Source organism: Lipotes vexillifer, unplaced genomic scaffold (assembly GCF_000442215.2).
Source record: "Lipotes vexillifer unplaced genomic scaffold, Lipotes_vexillifer_v1.1 scaffold225, whole genome shotgun sequence".
Classification (NCBI taxonomy): Eukaryota; Metazoa; Chordata; class Mammalia; order Artiodactyla; family Lipotidae; genus Lipotes; species Lipotes vexillifer.
Genome location: NW_006787630.1, coordinates 1,704,678 through 1,718,841, shown reverse-complemented (window position 1 = coordinate 1,718,841; position 14,164 = coordinate 1,704,678). Strand labels below are relative to the sequence as shown.

The window sequence follows — 14,164 nt, the reverse complement described above, 5'->3', positions numbered from 1 at the left end:
GTTTTTTTTTTTTTTTTTTTTGGCCGCATGTGAGATCTTAGCTCCCCAACCACGGATCGAGCCCATGTCCCCTGCAGCGGAAGCACGGAGTCTTACCCACTGGACCGCCAGGGAAGTCCCAAGAGTTGGTTTTCTATTCCTTGGACTTTACTCTCCATCTCCTGTGCCTCTGCCGTCCTTCCGCCTGCCCCTTCCAGGACCCCTGCTCACTTCATTTCATCCTGTGCCAGCCATGCAGGACCCCCCAGGAGAGCAGCGGCCCATCCTCTGGGCCCCCAAGTGGGTGGATTATTCCAGCAAGTACGGCTTCGGCTACCAATTGTCAGACGGGGGCAGTGGTGTCCTGCTTCGGGATGGCACCCACATGGCCCTGCGTCCCGCAGAGGGGTAAGTTGTGGAGTTCCTATCCCCCTGGGAGGCCAGGCCCTCCTCCCTGCCTTTCTTCATTCACTCCTCACAGATTTATTACACATCTACTGTGCACACCTACAGGCGCTTACTGCCTGGTGGGGGAGAACAATGCTAAACAAATGAATTACTAAGTTGATTTCAGGTGGCAGTTTTCTGAAGGAAATGAAGCGGGTGAGGTGACAGATTGGGGAAGTGGAGACGACTCTCAACAGAGTGGTTGTGGAAGGAGGGGCTTTCTGAAGAAGTGACGCTCAGGCGAGACAGGAATGATGAGAAAGAGTCCGTCAGGAACAGCATCTGAGGCCTAGGGAACAGCATGTGCAAAGCCCCCGAGATGGGACTGAGCATGGTGGGTTTGAGGAATGGCAGGGAGAGGGGAAGGACATGAAGTCACAGAGCCTCACGGGCCACTGTTGGGGTTGGGGCGGGAAGGAGGGGTCAGACTCACACTTTTTTTTTTTAAAATTTATTTAATTAATTTATTTATTTTTGGCTGCGTTGGGTCTTCGTTGCTGCACGTGGGCTTTCTCTAGTGGCGGCAAGCGGGGGCTACTTTTCGTTGCGATGCACGGGCTTCCCATGGTGGTGGCTTCTCTTGTTGTGGAGCACAGGCTCTAGGCAGGTGGGCTTCGGTAGCTGTGGCGCACAGGCTCAGTAGTTGTGGCTCGCGGGCTCTAGAGCGCAGGCTCAGTAGTTGTGGTGGCCCGTCAGGATCTCAGCGTGGACAGGCCGAGTCTGTGGCTCCAGGGGTCTGGAGTTCAGGGGAGGGGCCGGGCTGGATGAACAGAGAGGGCTGGTCCGTGCAGAGCTGGTTGCATATCATGGTCCAAGAGACACGGCTGCGTGAGAAGGTGTCCTCGGGTGTGAGGTGTCCAGGACGGAGGTCCTGACAGCTGGCACTGCCCTGTGCAACCCCCCACCCCCATCAGCCAAGTCATCTACATGCCCGACCGGGGAAAGCTGGAGACGTTCGCCCTGAGGGATGTGCCCACCCTGCTGGGTGCCAAGCTGGCCGTCCTTCGTCTCTTTGCCCGATACATGCAGCGGCGGCTGCGAGAGGTGAGGGCTGGGTGGGGCTGGGGGGTGTGCCAGGCGGTAGGAGCCCTTGGCCCTGAGGCCCCGTGGCTGGGTCTGTCCACAGGAGGGGGGCCTGTCCACAGCCGCCTGGCCGGCAGCCCCCAGCCTCTGCCTGCTGCGCTTCCTGGTGTCCGAGCAGGCCGCACTCCTGCTGTTCAGTGATGGGACGGTGCAGGTGAGTGAGGGTCCCCCCCGCAAACAGGGCTGTTACATTGCATGCTTCTGGGGGGGAGCCCCAGGAAAATCGGAAATGAAATGTGTCTGAATGACAGCAAAATGTCCCTTAGGGTCATCGTCCTGTGTGGTTACCTGTAGCAGCTGTCGAAATGTCATTTTGTTGCAGAATCATTTTTAGGGTTTCCTGCGCAGTCCTGGCAATCCCTGGGACGTCATAGCCACTCCTAAAAAAGATTTCAAACGCACTAGTATACAATACTTATTATTTTTAAAAATTAGTATGATTTTATTTTATAGTAAAAATCCCCTCTCTGTTCAGACTAGAGTACCCCGGCCTGGGCCGGGTCTTAGAGGATTGTCTTCAAATGGCCCTGCCCAGCAGCTGTGGAAGCTGGTACCCATGAGGAGCTGCTGTTCCCCAGGGCATAGGCTTAAGAGTAGGAGGTCTCACTGGGCGGCTCTGGGCAGAGGAGTCCCATCTGAGCCTCAGTTTCCCTGTCTGTGTGGTAGAGCCCTGGGCTCCTGACCCTGAGCTCCTACGGGTGGGGCAGCCACTGAGACTCAGATCAGGGGGACTTCAGTCTCCTATCCACTTGTCCTCCGAGGGCCAGGGCCCCTTCTCCCCTCGGACCCAGCTCCTCCCACCTTGGTAGGTCAGCTGCAGCGGAGACCAGGCTCAACTCGTGCTGAGTGGTGGGTGTGAAGAGCTGCGGCTCACGGTCTGGGAACAGGGCCAGCCTGGCGCCTCCTACACGCTGGGCGTCCTGCGGAGCCACGGCTGTGCTCCGGCTGCCCGCCAGCACCTTCAGCATGCGATCCACATGCTTCAGAGCATCTAGCTTCCCTGAGGGTCAAGGTGGACCTCTGCATGTTGATGCCCAGGACCCAAGCTCCATTTCTGTCCCTTTTGCTCCCCCAGAGGGGACGTCCTTGGGGACAGCTGGGGGAGCATGCAGGGGGTATAGGAGGTGGGGGTCCTTGCCTCGTGGCATGACTGTTCAACCCAGACTTGTGTTTGGATTTGTTCTTTTTTCATTAAAGTAAACTTGACTCTGCAGCCTGCCGTCGGCCTCTCTTTGGGGGAATTTGAGGAGCTTTGGCAAGGGGGCACCATGATCTGAGCCCACTGCTCTTTGTGGCAGAGACAGGCCAGATTTTCACCAACACAGAAATTCTTACTAGAGTGGGGTTCTGCCATGACCAAAAGTCTAAAATATGGAACATTCGCTCAACTGCTGGGCAGTTTGGACACAGATGTTGGAGGCTGGGAAGATGGTGACCCATGTCATGCCGGGACAAGACACTGGACCAGGGTCACCCTGATGTGCTGGACCTGTGAACCAAGAGAGCCAACTGCCAAGGGGGATGAGAGCTTGCACTCAGGACTTCCCCTCCCCACCCCCCGGAAATGCTTTCCAGCTCCCTGACTGAGAATGTGGTCCCTCTGGGTGGTTGTGAGTTTCAGTTATTCCAACTCATAGCGGCTGAAACAAAGAAGAGCTTATTGGTGCCTATAACTGAGAGGTTGGGACACATGACCTTTAGGCAGGGCTGCATCCAGGGCCTCTAATGGCAAGGTAAGGAATTCACCCTGGCCTGGCCATCTCTCTCCCCGAGGGCTGCAGTGTCTCTGGCCTCACACTTACAATATTCACAACCCTGTACCCATCAGTAAGCAGACTCCTCAGGTGTTTCTGGAAAGTCCTGGGACAGCACTTCCTCAGACCAGCATAGGTGAGAGCCCTGCCCATGGTTGGGGGACCACCCGGTTAACCACTGCGTCTTCAGAAACCCCTCCAGGGGGCTGGCTTTGACTGGCCTGGATTTGGGCTTCTGTCCTGGGCCTGACCCTCCCCTGGTGGGTCCTTCAGCCACCCAATCTCCACGATCCCCTGCCAAGCTCCTGGGCACCTGGGCCCTTCGGGGACCTTCTCTTATTTCAGGAACAAACTGACAAGCCGACTCCCTGCAGCTCCCCAGAGACCCCTCAATTCCTTACAGACACCAGGCCAACACCCCTTCTGCCCACCCCGGTTGGGACCCTCTCTCAGGCTCCAGGTCCCACCTCCCTCCCGAGGACGCACGCCCACCACCAAAGACCCCTTGGCCGGGGTGGGGGGGGGGCGGCCACAGCTCTTCCTCTCGCTCTTGGGGCCAAACTGCAGGGGGGTGGTCTCCATGCCTCAAGTCCCTGCTGCCTCCGTAACCCTCTATGGCCTGACTTCGCTCCAGGTCAGCTGGGGCCACTGGCGCCACAACTACTCCGCCGCTGAAGTGTGGGCCAGCCCCAGGTTAAGCATTGCCCTCCCACCCACCCATACTGGTTTCCCGAAGCGCTGTAACAAATTACCACAAAGTAATAGGTATTTGTTCTCCACGTTCTGGAGACCGGAAGTCGGAGACCAAGGTGTGGCAGGGGCGTGATCCCTCTGAAGGCTGCAGGGCAGGCGGGGCGGGCGGCGGGGAGCGGATTCTTCCGAACTCTTCCAGCTTGTGGGGGCCCCAGGCATCCCTGGGCTTGAGGCTGCATCACCCCAGCCTCCGCCTCCGTCTTCACACAGCTTCACCCTCTGTGTCTGAGTCTCCTCGTCCTTCTCTTATAAGGACATTAGATTTAGGGCCACCCTAATTCAGGATGATCTCATCTCAAGATTCTTAATTACATCTGCAAAGACCCTTTTTAAAAAATTTTATTTATTTATTTTTGGCTGCGTCGGGTCTTCGTTGCTGTGTGCGGGCTTTCTCTAGTTGCGGCGAGTGGGAGCTGCTCTTCATTGCGGTGCGCGGGCTTCTCATTGCGGTGGCTTCTCTTGTTGCAGAGCATGGGCTCTAGGCACATGGGCTTCAGTAGCTGTGGCACGCGAGCTCAGTAGTTGTGGCTCACAGGCTCTAGAGCACAGGCTCAGTAGCTGTGGCGCGTGGGCTTAGTTGCTCCCCTGCATGTGGGATCTTCCCAGACCAGGGCTCGAACCCGTGTCCCCTGCATTGGCAGGCGGATTCTTAACCACTGCGCCACCAGGGAAGTCCCTGCAAGTATCCTTTTGTAAGCTCCCATCCACAGGTTCCAGGGGTGTATCTTTTGCGGGCCACGAATCAATGCACTCCACCCCCTGAGCCTCATCAGAGCTGGTTGCTTGTACCTAGGCGTATCCCCATTTTTTTGTTGTTTTTGAGCCACACTGTGCGGCATGTGAGATCTTAGTTCCGCGACCAGGGATCAAACCCGTCCCCCTGCAGTGGAAGCGCGGAGTCTCAACCACTGGCCCGCCAGGGAAGTCCCAGGTGTATGCCCATTTTACAGAAGGGGAAATTCCAGCAGAGCTGGGCTGGAACCCTGCGTGTATGTGGCCCTTCCTGAGACCCACCTGTGGCCCTGCAGCCTGGGGCTACTACTCTCAGTTGGAGGATCTGATGTGGCTGTCACTCGCTCGTGGGGTGCCCTGTCCATCTCTGGCTACCTCCTCTCCATCCCTGCTGCCCCATCAGACGCTCCTGTCATCCCAAGCCCCTGGCCTCCTCCTGCAAGCCCTCCAGGCTGCTCTGCTATGCCTTCCTAGCTTTCCTAGCGGGCTGTGTCCCCCAGACCCCTCATTGCCCATTCCTCAAGCCAGCAGCCTGTGGTCACCTGGCCCCTGGAGCAGTCCTGGGCCCCTCCCTGTCACCACACCCCATCCTCCACACACTCCAGCGCTTCCTTCCTCGTCTTTGAACTTTTGTGGCAACTGCCAGCTGACCACGGTCCAACCCATGGTCCCCTGGTCCTCGACTCCAGGCCAATCCCAATCCTGAAGAAATGTGTCCAGCAGCCCCACGGGCCATGGTCCTCTGCTCCCAACTAGGTGACAGGAGGTAGGTGTTAGGAGTCATCCTGGGAGGAAGGTTTGCAGACCTCAGTTTCCCCGTCTGTACAATGTCAGGTGGACCCCGTCCTACTGGAGATGGGGGTCCCACACACACCACGGAGGCGGGCCGATGCCCTAGGAAGTGACCCCCTGGCACCATCCCCTCCACATGGGTCATAGCCGTCCCCATGGCTGGTTGTCCCCTGGGATGTCAGGTCCTGAACCTCAGGAAAAGGGGACCTGGCTGGACCACCTTTCGGTGTAGCCCCGATGCCGACAGCACCTGGCTTGTGGAAAAGCCTGGAATTGGGGTATCCTGAACTCTAACTCTTGTATCTGGAAGACTAGGGGGGAGGGGCTGGATCTGAGCCCTCCCCCCACCCCTCCCCCATGCCCACCAACCCCACACCAGGCCAAGGGCTCACGTGTAGTAAAAAGACTTTATTAAGAAGGCTTTGAAGTCAAAAAATAAAACTCTTGATACAATTTTCTGAACCCTTAGGTCAGCTCAGCAAATATATAATCAGTAATTTAGCTGTGTAAGATTAAAGGTCCGTTACTTTATTTAAAATAAAATATATTTTAGTTTTCTTAAAATTTATTCCATAAAGTACATATTTCCCTATAAATTCCCTACATATACACAAGAGGTAAAAAGTAAAAGTTTAAAAAAACAAAAAAATTAAAAAACGGTCAACAGAAACCACAGCAGAAAGGGATTAATAATTTTAAAAAAAAGAAAGAAAGTTCTGGACGCCCCCTCCCCCGCCCCCCTCCAGCCTGCGCGCGGCTTACATACTAAAGGGTAACCAGTTAGCCCCAAAAAGGGAGCCGTCCTCCTGGAAGTTTCTGCAGAGGTTGCGGCCCTGGGAAAACAAACACTGTCAAATCGATATCAGCTACGTACAAAAGGACAACCGGGAGAGTTGTAAAAATCGTGTTTTTTTTTTTTGCAAGCAGGCCTTTTCTCTCTGGTTTATTTTAACCTGTCGACTCAATACTGTCATTTGTTAAGAACTGAGGTGTCGCTGGGCCGCCGGGTCGCCGTCTCCACGCTTAGGACTGGAGTTAAAGCTCGTCTGTAAACACTGGCCAGCCCGCCACTCACCCCGCCCGCCCCCTCCCCTTCCTCCCCACCCAGACCTGCGCACCCACCCCGCGCCCGTGGACAGCCCTGAGGGCCGCGGGCGCGGCGAGGTGACCGGCTAGGAAAAGATATGAATGGCCTGGGTGGCAGGTGTGCGGCAGGCTGGGCACTCGGGCTCGCTCTTGCCGCAGATGCGGACGGCACAGTCCATGCAGAAGAGGTTGTGGCCGCAGGGCACCAGCGCGGCCATCACCTCACCCTCTGCACACACAACGCACTCCCGCGCCAGGGCCGCGGAGGAGGGGGCGTTGGGGGCCGTGGCCGCCTGGGGCTTGCGGCCGCTCTCCGAGGCGCTTGAGTCCAGCGCGGAGCCCGAGGAGGCCGAAGAGCTTCCGGGCAGCGAGGTGGCCGTGGAGAAGCTGGCGCTGCTCGAGAAGGATGCCAGGGAGCCCTGCGGGGGCCGCCAGGGCAGGGCACCCACTGGGTCGGGCGCAGCGCGGCGGGCCAGTGGGAGCTCCAGGCTCAGGCCGCCGGGCTCAGGCAGCGTGGGCGAGTGTCGCGGTGTGCCAGCCCCACTGCTGCGCCGGGCGCCCGGGGCGGGCGGCGCGGGGGCCCCATTGACGGCCGCGCAGCCGCTGAAGGCGGGCAGGGGCGGGGCCCGCTCAAAAGGCGCCCAGATGGTGGCCGCGGTGGGCACGGTCAGGTCCAGCGCCAGGAAGTCGAAGCCGAAGTCGCAGTCCTCAGGGGCGGGTGGCCCCGCGGGAGCCCCTGGACCGTCCCCACCAAAGGTGAAGCTTCCGTTGCCCGAGGTGCCGTAGGGGCTGGTGGGGTCCGCGTCCGGCACCGGCATGGTCGGCCCCCCTCGGCCGCCCGCATAGAAGGCCTCGGGGACCCCCGGGGTGCCCAGAGCAGCGTCCCCCCGGAGGCTGGCCGTGGGCGCGGGGGGCCGGCGGCCTGGGTTGGGGGCCTTGGCCCAGAGGCCCGCAGCCGCCCCGAGCAGGTCCAGGCAGACGTCGGTGCCGTTGGAGTGGAAGTCGCTGTCGGGGCCGGTGTCAGTGAAGGCGCCCGTGCGCAGCGTGATGTGGGCCTCGATCTCCTCGCGCGCCCGGTCCACGTTCTCGGGCATGCCCGTCACAGCGAACACCGGCTCCTTGTCGCGCCCGGGCGTCACGATGTACGTGTGCGTCCGTTGCTGGATGCGCTTGATGGTGGCGCCCTTGGGGCCCACCACCAGCCCCACCACGCGGTAGGGCACGCGCACCTGGATGGTGGTCTGTCCCGGCAGGTTGGGCGGGCCCTGCGCAGTACCTGGCAGCCCGCCTGCCTTGCTGCGCGTGGCGCGGATCACGGAGAAGTGCTCGGCGGCCGACAGGATCTCACGCTTGGCCATCTCCACGTCCTCCTTGCGGCCGGTCACGATAAAGACCGGCTCCTCCCCACGCACCGGCGTCTTGATGTAAGTGTTTGTCTTGGCACGCAGAGCCTTGATCTTGCACCCTGTGGTGGGGGAAGGGGAGACGCAGTGAGGGCAGGGACCCCTCCCCAGGACAGCCCCTCCTGGGCGGCAGCTGCAGGGGCCAGCTGGTGCGCTGGGTTAGGAGGCCCCACCTTCGGGCTGTGATCTCAGGCACTCGGCGTCCCTCCCTCCAACCTTGGGCGTCAGTGTCCACTCTAGTCCTGCAACCCCCTGCTCTGTAACAGGGGGATTGTCCCAAAGGCAAGGAGGGACCCTGTTTTAGGTTGAAAGGTGTCCCCCCAAATCCATGTCCACCTGGAATGTCAGAATGTGACCTTATTTGGAAATAACGTCTTTGCAGATGTAATTAATTAGGGTGAGGGCATGCTGGATTAGGGCGGCCCTGAATCCAATGACCAGTGTCACTATAGAGGAGGGACATGTAGAGACACAAGAGAAGATGGCCCTGTGAAGACGGAGCCCAGGGTTGGAGTGAGACGGACACAAGCCCAGGAACTCCAAGGCCTGTCAGCACCATCAGAAGCCCGGGGAGAGGCTGGAACAGATTCTCCCCTGGAGCGAGCATGGTCCTGCCCACACCCTGATTTCCACCCTGCAGAACTGTGAGGGTTCATTTCTATAGTTTCAAGCCATCCAGTTCATTGTACCAGACCTAGGACAGTAATGCAGACCCTCTGACACCAACTCCCTGACAGGAGGGGAAACTGAGGCTCGGATTGTGGAAATGGCCTACGACTTCTTCCTGACCATGTGACCCTCCCCCAAGAGCAGATCCTGGGCCCTGTATAAGGACGCCTCCAAAGGCCCTCAGTGGTCCCAGCCTCTGAGGGGAAGCTCGGGGACATGGCCTTGTGGCTTCATCTTTGCTGCCTGGGCTGGGCTAGGCTAGGGGGCTGACCCTGCGGAAGGGGGCCAGGGTGGCCGTGGGGGGAGAGGGTCAGTCGAGCAGGTTCTTTGACTGGGTGCCTCTGCCACCACCTAGGCGGCCCTCCCGAGGTCGACTGGAAGCTGCCCCTGAGACATCTAAACACCAGGCGTGGCCGGCCCGGGGGCCCTGACACCCCCACCCCCACCCCCCCGCCCAGGGTCCTTCTGACACATCTTGAGTCCGGGCCCAGGAGTCTGGGAGGACCCCCCCACCCCCAAGTTCTGGGGACACCAGTGGGACACAGGGATATTGTTTCAGTGCAAACAGAGGGCGGCACTGAGCGGAACAACAGCGTGGCTAACTCCTCAGCGAGAGAAAAGTACAAAGTTAGCGGGACGAGCTGTCTGCCTGCAGCCAAGGAAGTCAGAGACACGGGGCCTGGGCGGGGTGCAGTCTCACCCCCAGCGCAGAGGGCAGCAGCCCCCCATCCATGGCTGAATAAAAGGAGGCCAGCTGAGTGGGGGGTCTGAAATCTCCCAGGGAGACACTGCTTTCCTCCCATCTCCTGGCCTCACCTCTTGGCCCCCAGCCATCCCCACTGCACCCGGCGTCCTCCCCGTCGGTGGCTGCTGACCTGGGCTGCCTCCACTCCTGCCTGGATGGTCTCCTCCCCACTTGGCTGGGGAGGCCCCTCCTGCAGTTGCCCTGCGCCTGACCTTTCCCACCTGTCACGTCATCCTCACTGCTGCACCCCACCATCCTCCCCCTTCTCTGCATCACATCACAGCCCGGCACCCACTCTTCCAGGAAACCCGCCCTGACTATGCTGGGCCAGGCCCCAGCACACACTTCTCAGAGTTTCTCCTCACACCCTAAGTCTGACTTTCTGGACTCCCCGAGGATGGGGGACTGTGCTGTAAGGGCCGGCGGACTGGGATTGCCCTGGGCACTCAAGGGACCGTCCCATGCCTCAGTTTCCTCACCTGCCAAAGGAGGGCAGAAACACACCCAGCCTCACAGGTTTGGGGCAGGACCCGACTGGCCCTAGACTGGAGAGTGGCCCCAGACCAGGGCCTGTCCTCGAGGGGGAGCCTCGGTGGGGAAGGGACCCCTGGGCAGGTCAGGGCTGGGGAAGGACCCTGCAGCTTCCCCCTTGCCGGCCCCCATCCTGCCCTGACCCAGAGAGCAGCCTTGGATAGAGGCCTCAGTGGCCAAGTAGAGCCCAATTAACCATCCAGACTTCAGCTGTGACATCCACTATCCCCGAAACCCCACCCACGCTAAGACCCTGAGAGGTGGCAGAGCTTTGGGGGGCGGAGTGGAACTGCACAAGCCAGGAAATTGGGTTTCCAGGAGTGACCCTGGGGGCTACCACCAACTGGTGGGTACAGCAGAAATGCAGCTTCCCAGGCCCTGCCCCAGGATTCCAACTCAGATAACCGGGGAAGATGGCTGACTGCCCCAGGCCCCAGCAGGCCCCACCCTGTGGCAGCCGGACCCTCCTCAAGAGGGGCAGGGCCAAGGGTCCCCACGGGGAGCCTAGATGCAGGCAGCCCTGCACTGGGCATTCAGGGAACCAGGCCACACGGGCTCTGCCCCAAAGGAGCCCACGTGGGTGACCACAGGCCACACTTATCAAGGGAACCTCAAGGCCGTGTGTGGGGAGCTGAGAGGCCGCCCTGGGAAGGAGGCTGCGTGGCGGGGGAGCACCGCTGGCTAAGGGGACAGCAGGGACAGAGTTCCAGCAGGCCAGGGCTGAGACAAGTCAGCCGGATATACTGCCACTCCCAACACAGCGGGGTGCTGTCCCCAGGGTGAGGCTGAGTCACAGTATGGCGTCTGGGGGCAAAGCTGGCTCACCTGTGAAACGGGGCCAGGGAAAGCCCCGTGCAGGCACGGAAGGGTGTGACCTGCCACCCGGGGGCCCTGTTCTTTCTACGCCCCACAATGGGTAGGTAAGGGCCCCCGACAGGCCTGCAGCGTCCCACAGGGGTGGGGCCCCGCACAAGGGAGAGAACAGCGAGCGAGCGAGGGATGATGGAAGGGACCCTGGCTGGCTGGCAGGTCACCCGCTCCCGGCCGTGAGCCGAGTGTGCTGCAGACCCAGGCCTGGCTCTTAAGACCCAACCCCGGCCACCCCACCCACGGCCATTCTGCCAACTGGGGCAAAGGCAGCAAGGCGGGGGGCGCAGGGGAGGGTCTCAGAAGGAACTGGGCGCCAGCCTCCTGACATTTGATGACCAGCTGGGGTGACAGGCTCTCCACCGGCCCTTCTGAGTTTCCACTTTTCCTGTTTGTGGAAGGGGGCCACCTCCCCACCACCCCCAACCCTGGAGCTGTGGAAGGTGGAAGGTTCTCTCCTGACTCACCCCCGCTCCCTGCATGGCAGGAAGAGCCAGGAGACTAGGGTTCATATCTGGGCCCTGCCGACCAGCTCTGGCGGCACCTCCGCTCCTGCAGCCTCTCCCTCCCCGTCTGTGACCCGAGGCTGCAGGACCCTCTCTGGGGGACACCTCAGGGCAGGTTGAGGCTGCCTCTCAGTGGGTCCAGGGCACCTTCTGGGCCCCTCGGCCTCCGGGAGGAGAGAGCAACGCAGGGGCTATAATCTCCTGCCTGTGCCCAGAAGGTGCATGGACCCATTTCAGGGCTGAGAAAACCGAGGCTCACAGAGCAGCAAGGGGGTGTCCAAGAAAGGGCAAGCCCGGGTCTGTGGCTCTCGTCAGCACAGGAGGTCGGGCAGGTGAACCCCCTGACCCTGCCCTCCAGAGAAGGGGGTGGCCGTGGGCCTGGGGTCAGACAGAAAAGAATAAGTTCAGGGTAGGCCGTGCCCCCTGCCCTAGCGACAGCAGGGCAGTAAGAAGGGACAGGTTCCGTGTCCAGGGACCCACAGGGTGGACAGGGGGGTGGGTAGCCGGAGGAAGGGCACAGAGTCTTCCAGGCTGTGCTTGAGAACTGGTGGCAGAAGCTGGGAGCCACAGATGCTTCTAGGGTGGGGAGACACAAGAGCTGCTGCAGTTGCCAACCTGTCCTGGCATTCATACTCCCCTCCCTGGTGCCCTGCACCCCACTCAGGGGGCGGCTACAGTGTGCCGGCCCGGTGCTGGGATAAGAACCAGCATCTGGCTTGAAAATTCTTATGGCAAAAGGGAGGTGCTCTCCTTCCTGTCACAGAGAGGGGCTCTTGTGCTCGGAGTCACAGGGCCACCCTAGTCTGCAGGGAGAGCTGTCAGGGCCCAGGGACCCCCCAGAGCCTGCCTTGCTGCCTGCCATCTGCAGGAACCCAGGCTGATACCCTGGGTACCGGTGGGTACCAGAGGGACACGCGGTACCAGTGGTCAGTGTGGAGCCTGGCGACCCAGCCACCAGACTGCTCAGCATGTAGGCCAGGGATTGGCGCCCCCTGCTTGCGGCCCACACCCCCGGGGGGCTGACACGCGCATTCACATGGGACTTGTCCTCAGGCTCCACCACCGGGTGGATCAGTCTCATGACCTCGGCTGACAGCCCCCAGCCTTGGTCTCCACAGGCTCCTGGACACTCAGCAGGGAAGCAGCTGTCTTATTACAGGTCCCAGTGAGGTTACTGGGGACAGGGGCGGCAGGGGATGATGTCCTGAATAGGAAGGAGGCAACTGGGTGGCAGAGAGGAAATGTCTGGTCGTGGTCTCGTGGTGCCTGCCGGTAGCCAAGGCCCAGAGAACGGTTTACGGGTCCCCCTCCCCCCGGCTCCCATTCCTAACAGCGGGTCCCCGTGCCCAGCACCATGCCTGGTCCTCCTTGTATCCACACATGGGGAGGACAAATGAATGACTGAATGTACCTGCGCCCGAAGCCAGAGGGCTTGCCACCCCCTGGCCCCACCCACCCAGAACTAGTAGAGAGCGGTGTCCAGGGCATCCCTGTGGTCCTCTGCTCGTGGCAGTTAGGGCGACAGGTCACCTTGAGACTCAAGCCCCCCACACCCTGCTCTAGCTCCTGTTACCGAAGGTCCAGAGGCAGGGACCCCTAGCCCTACCTCAAGCCCCGCCCAGGCCCCACCCCAAGTTCTAGAACCTGGCTGAGCAGCAGGGAGCCCGGAGGTGCGGGCAGGAAGGCAGGAAAGTTGAGGCTGGTGGGCAGGCAGCTAACAGGGTGGGTGGGTGTGTGCTGGGCCGGGCACTGCCCACCACCCTCCAGCCCACCCGCCCCGCAGCTCCAGGGCCAATGAGCGGCCGCCGGCCTGATGTCACCCTGCAAATCTCAGCCTGGCTCTCTAACAAAGAGAACAATGGGGCAGCCACAGGGACACTCCGACAATGCCGCTCCGGGACCCGCACACCCTGGGTCTGCTGCTGGCCACCTGGCCAGGGGAGGGCTGTGGGGCCGGACCCCAAAAGTGGCTTTTACAGGGGGGGGTCCTTGTGCATCCCCCAAATCCCTGACTGGGGGCTGAGAGCCCGGTAGGGATCCTCTCTCATCCTGTTCTGCTCCCCATCCCCAGCAGGATGCCCAGTCTGGCAAGTCTCGATGCACCCTCTTTGTGCCGCCAAACTTATCTCTTGACACTGCCGGAGCGCCCGCGCCCCCAGCCCCAGCGACCCCCCAAACCCGGGCGAATCCACCCCGTGCCAGTTTTGGGTGTGGAGCGGGCACTGCCCAGCCCGGCCCCCTTATCCCCGGGATGCCACCGCTGGTGGCCCAGGGCCCGGGCAGTGATCTGCACGCAGGGGCCTTTCTCGGCTGCAGGCGCCCAGACAAAGGCGGCAGCGGGGCCGGAGCGCCGAGGGGAGGAGCGCGGGCTGCGCCCAACTTTCTCCCGCGGCCAGCGGCAGGACAAAGGCGCACAGGCGGCCACCGAGGCCCGAGCCCACGCGGGGCGTGGCCGGAGTCTGGTGTCCGGCCGCGGACTGGGCTGGGTGGCCCCTCCCGGGGCGAGACGCGAAGGGACCCCCGGGGAGGCGCCCCCGACGGCGGCCACTCACCCTGGCGACCCACGATCTCGGCGACGTGCTCGGAGCTGGGCACGGGCACGCACTCGGTCATGTTCACGCTCTTCTTGCGGCTGCCGATCACGCTCATCTGCTCGGCCAGCAGCGTCGGGGGACCCAGGGCTGCGGGGTGGGGCGCGAAGCCCGCGAACACGTCGGGCGGCGACGGCCGAGGCGGCGGCGGGGGGCTCACGTCGGGCTCCAGCAGCGGCAGCGGGCCGGGGGCCACGGCCACCCCGGGCGCGCCCGCCTCGGGCCC

The 14,164-nt window shown here is 61.4% G+C and overlaps 2 protein-coding genes across 2 annotated transcripts in view; one reads left to right on the top strand and one right to left on the bottom strand.

Moving 5' to 3' along the window:
- PLK5 (polo like kinase 5 (inactive)) overlaps window positions 1-2,504 on the top strand; it is a 15,563-nt gene extending 13,059 nt beyond the window's left edge. Inside the window, exons 16-19 of the mRNA XM_007460438.1 lie at window positions 231-387; window positions 1,341-1,470; window positions 1,553-1,663; window positions 2,319-2,504. Of these exons, the coding sequence (XP_007460500.1) occupies window positions 231-387; window positions 1,341-1,470; window positions 1,553-1,663; window positions 2,319-2,504 (584 nt within the window). The remainder of the gene's footprint in view (window positions 1-230; window positions 388-1,340; window positions 1,471-1,552; window positions 1,664-2,318) is intronic.
- A 4,208-nt stretch (window positions 2,505-6,712) lies between these two features.
- On the bottom strand, window positions 6,713-14,158 carry MEX3D (mex-3 RNA binding family member D). The gene is made up of 2 exons (XM_007460382.1): window positions 13,900-14,158; window positions 6,713-8,091 (listed from the first exon to the last, which is right to left on the bottom strand). The coding sequence occupies exons 1-2, from the start codon at window positions 13,994-13,996 to the stop codon at window positions 6,713-6,715; spliced, it is 1,476 nt and encodes a 491-aa protein (XP_007460444.1). The 5' UTR covers window positions 13,997-14,158.
- Between the last annotated feature and the right edge of the window lie 6 nt (window positions 14,159-14,164).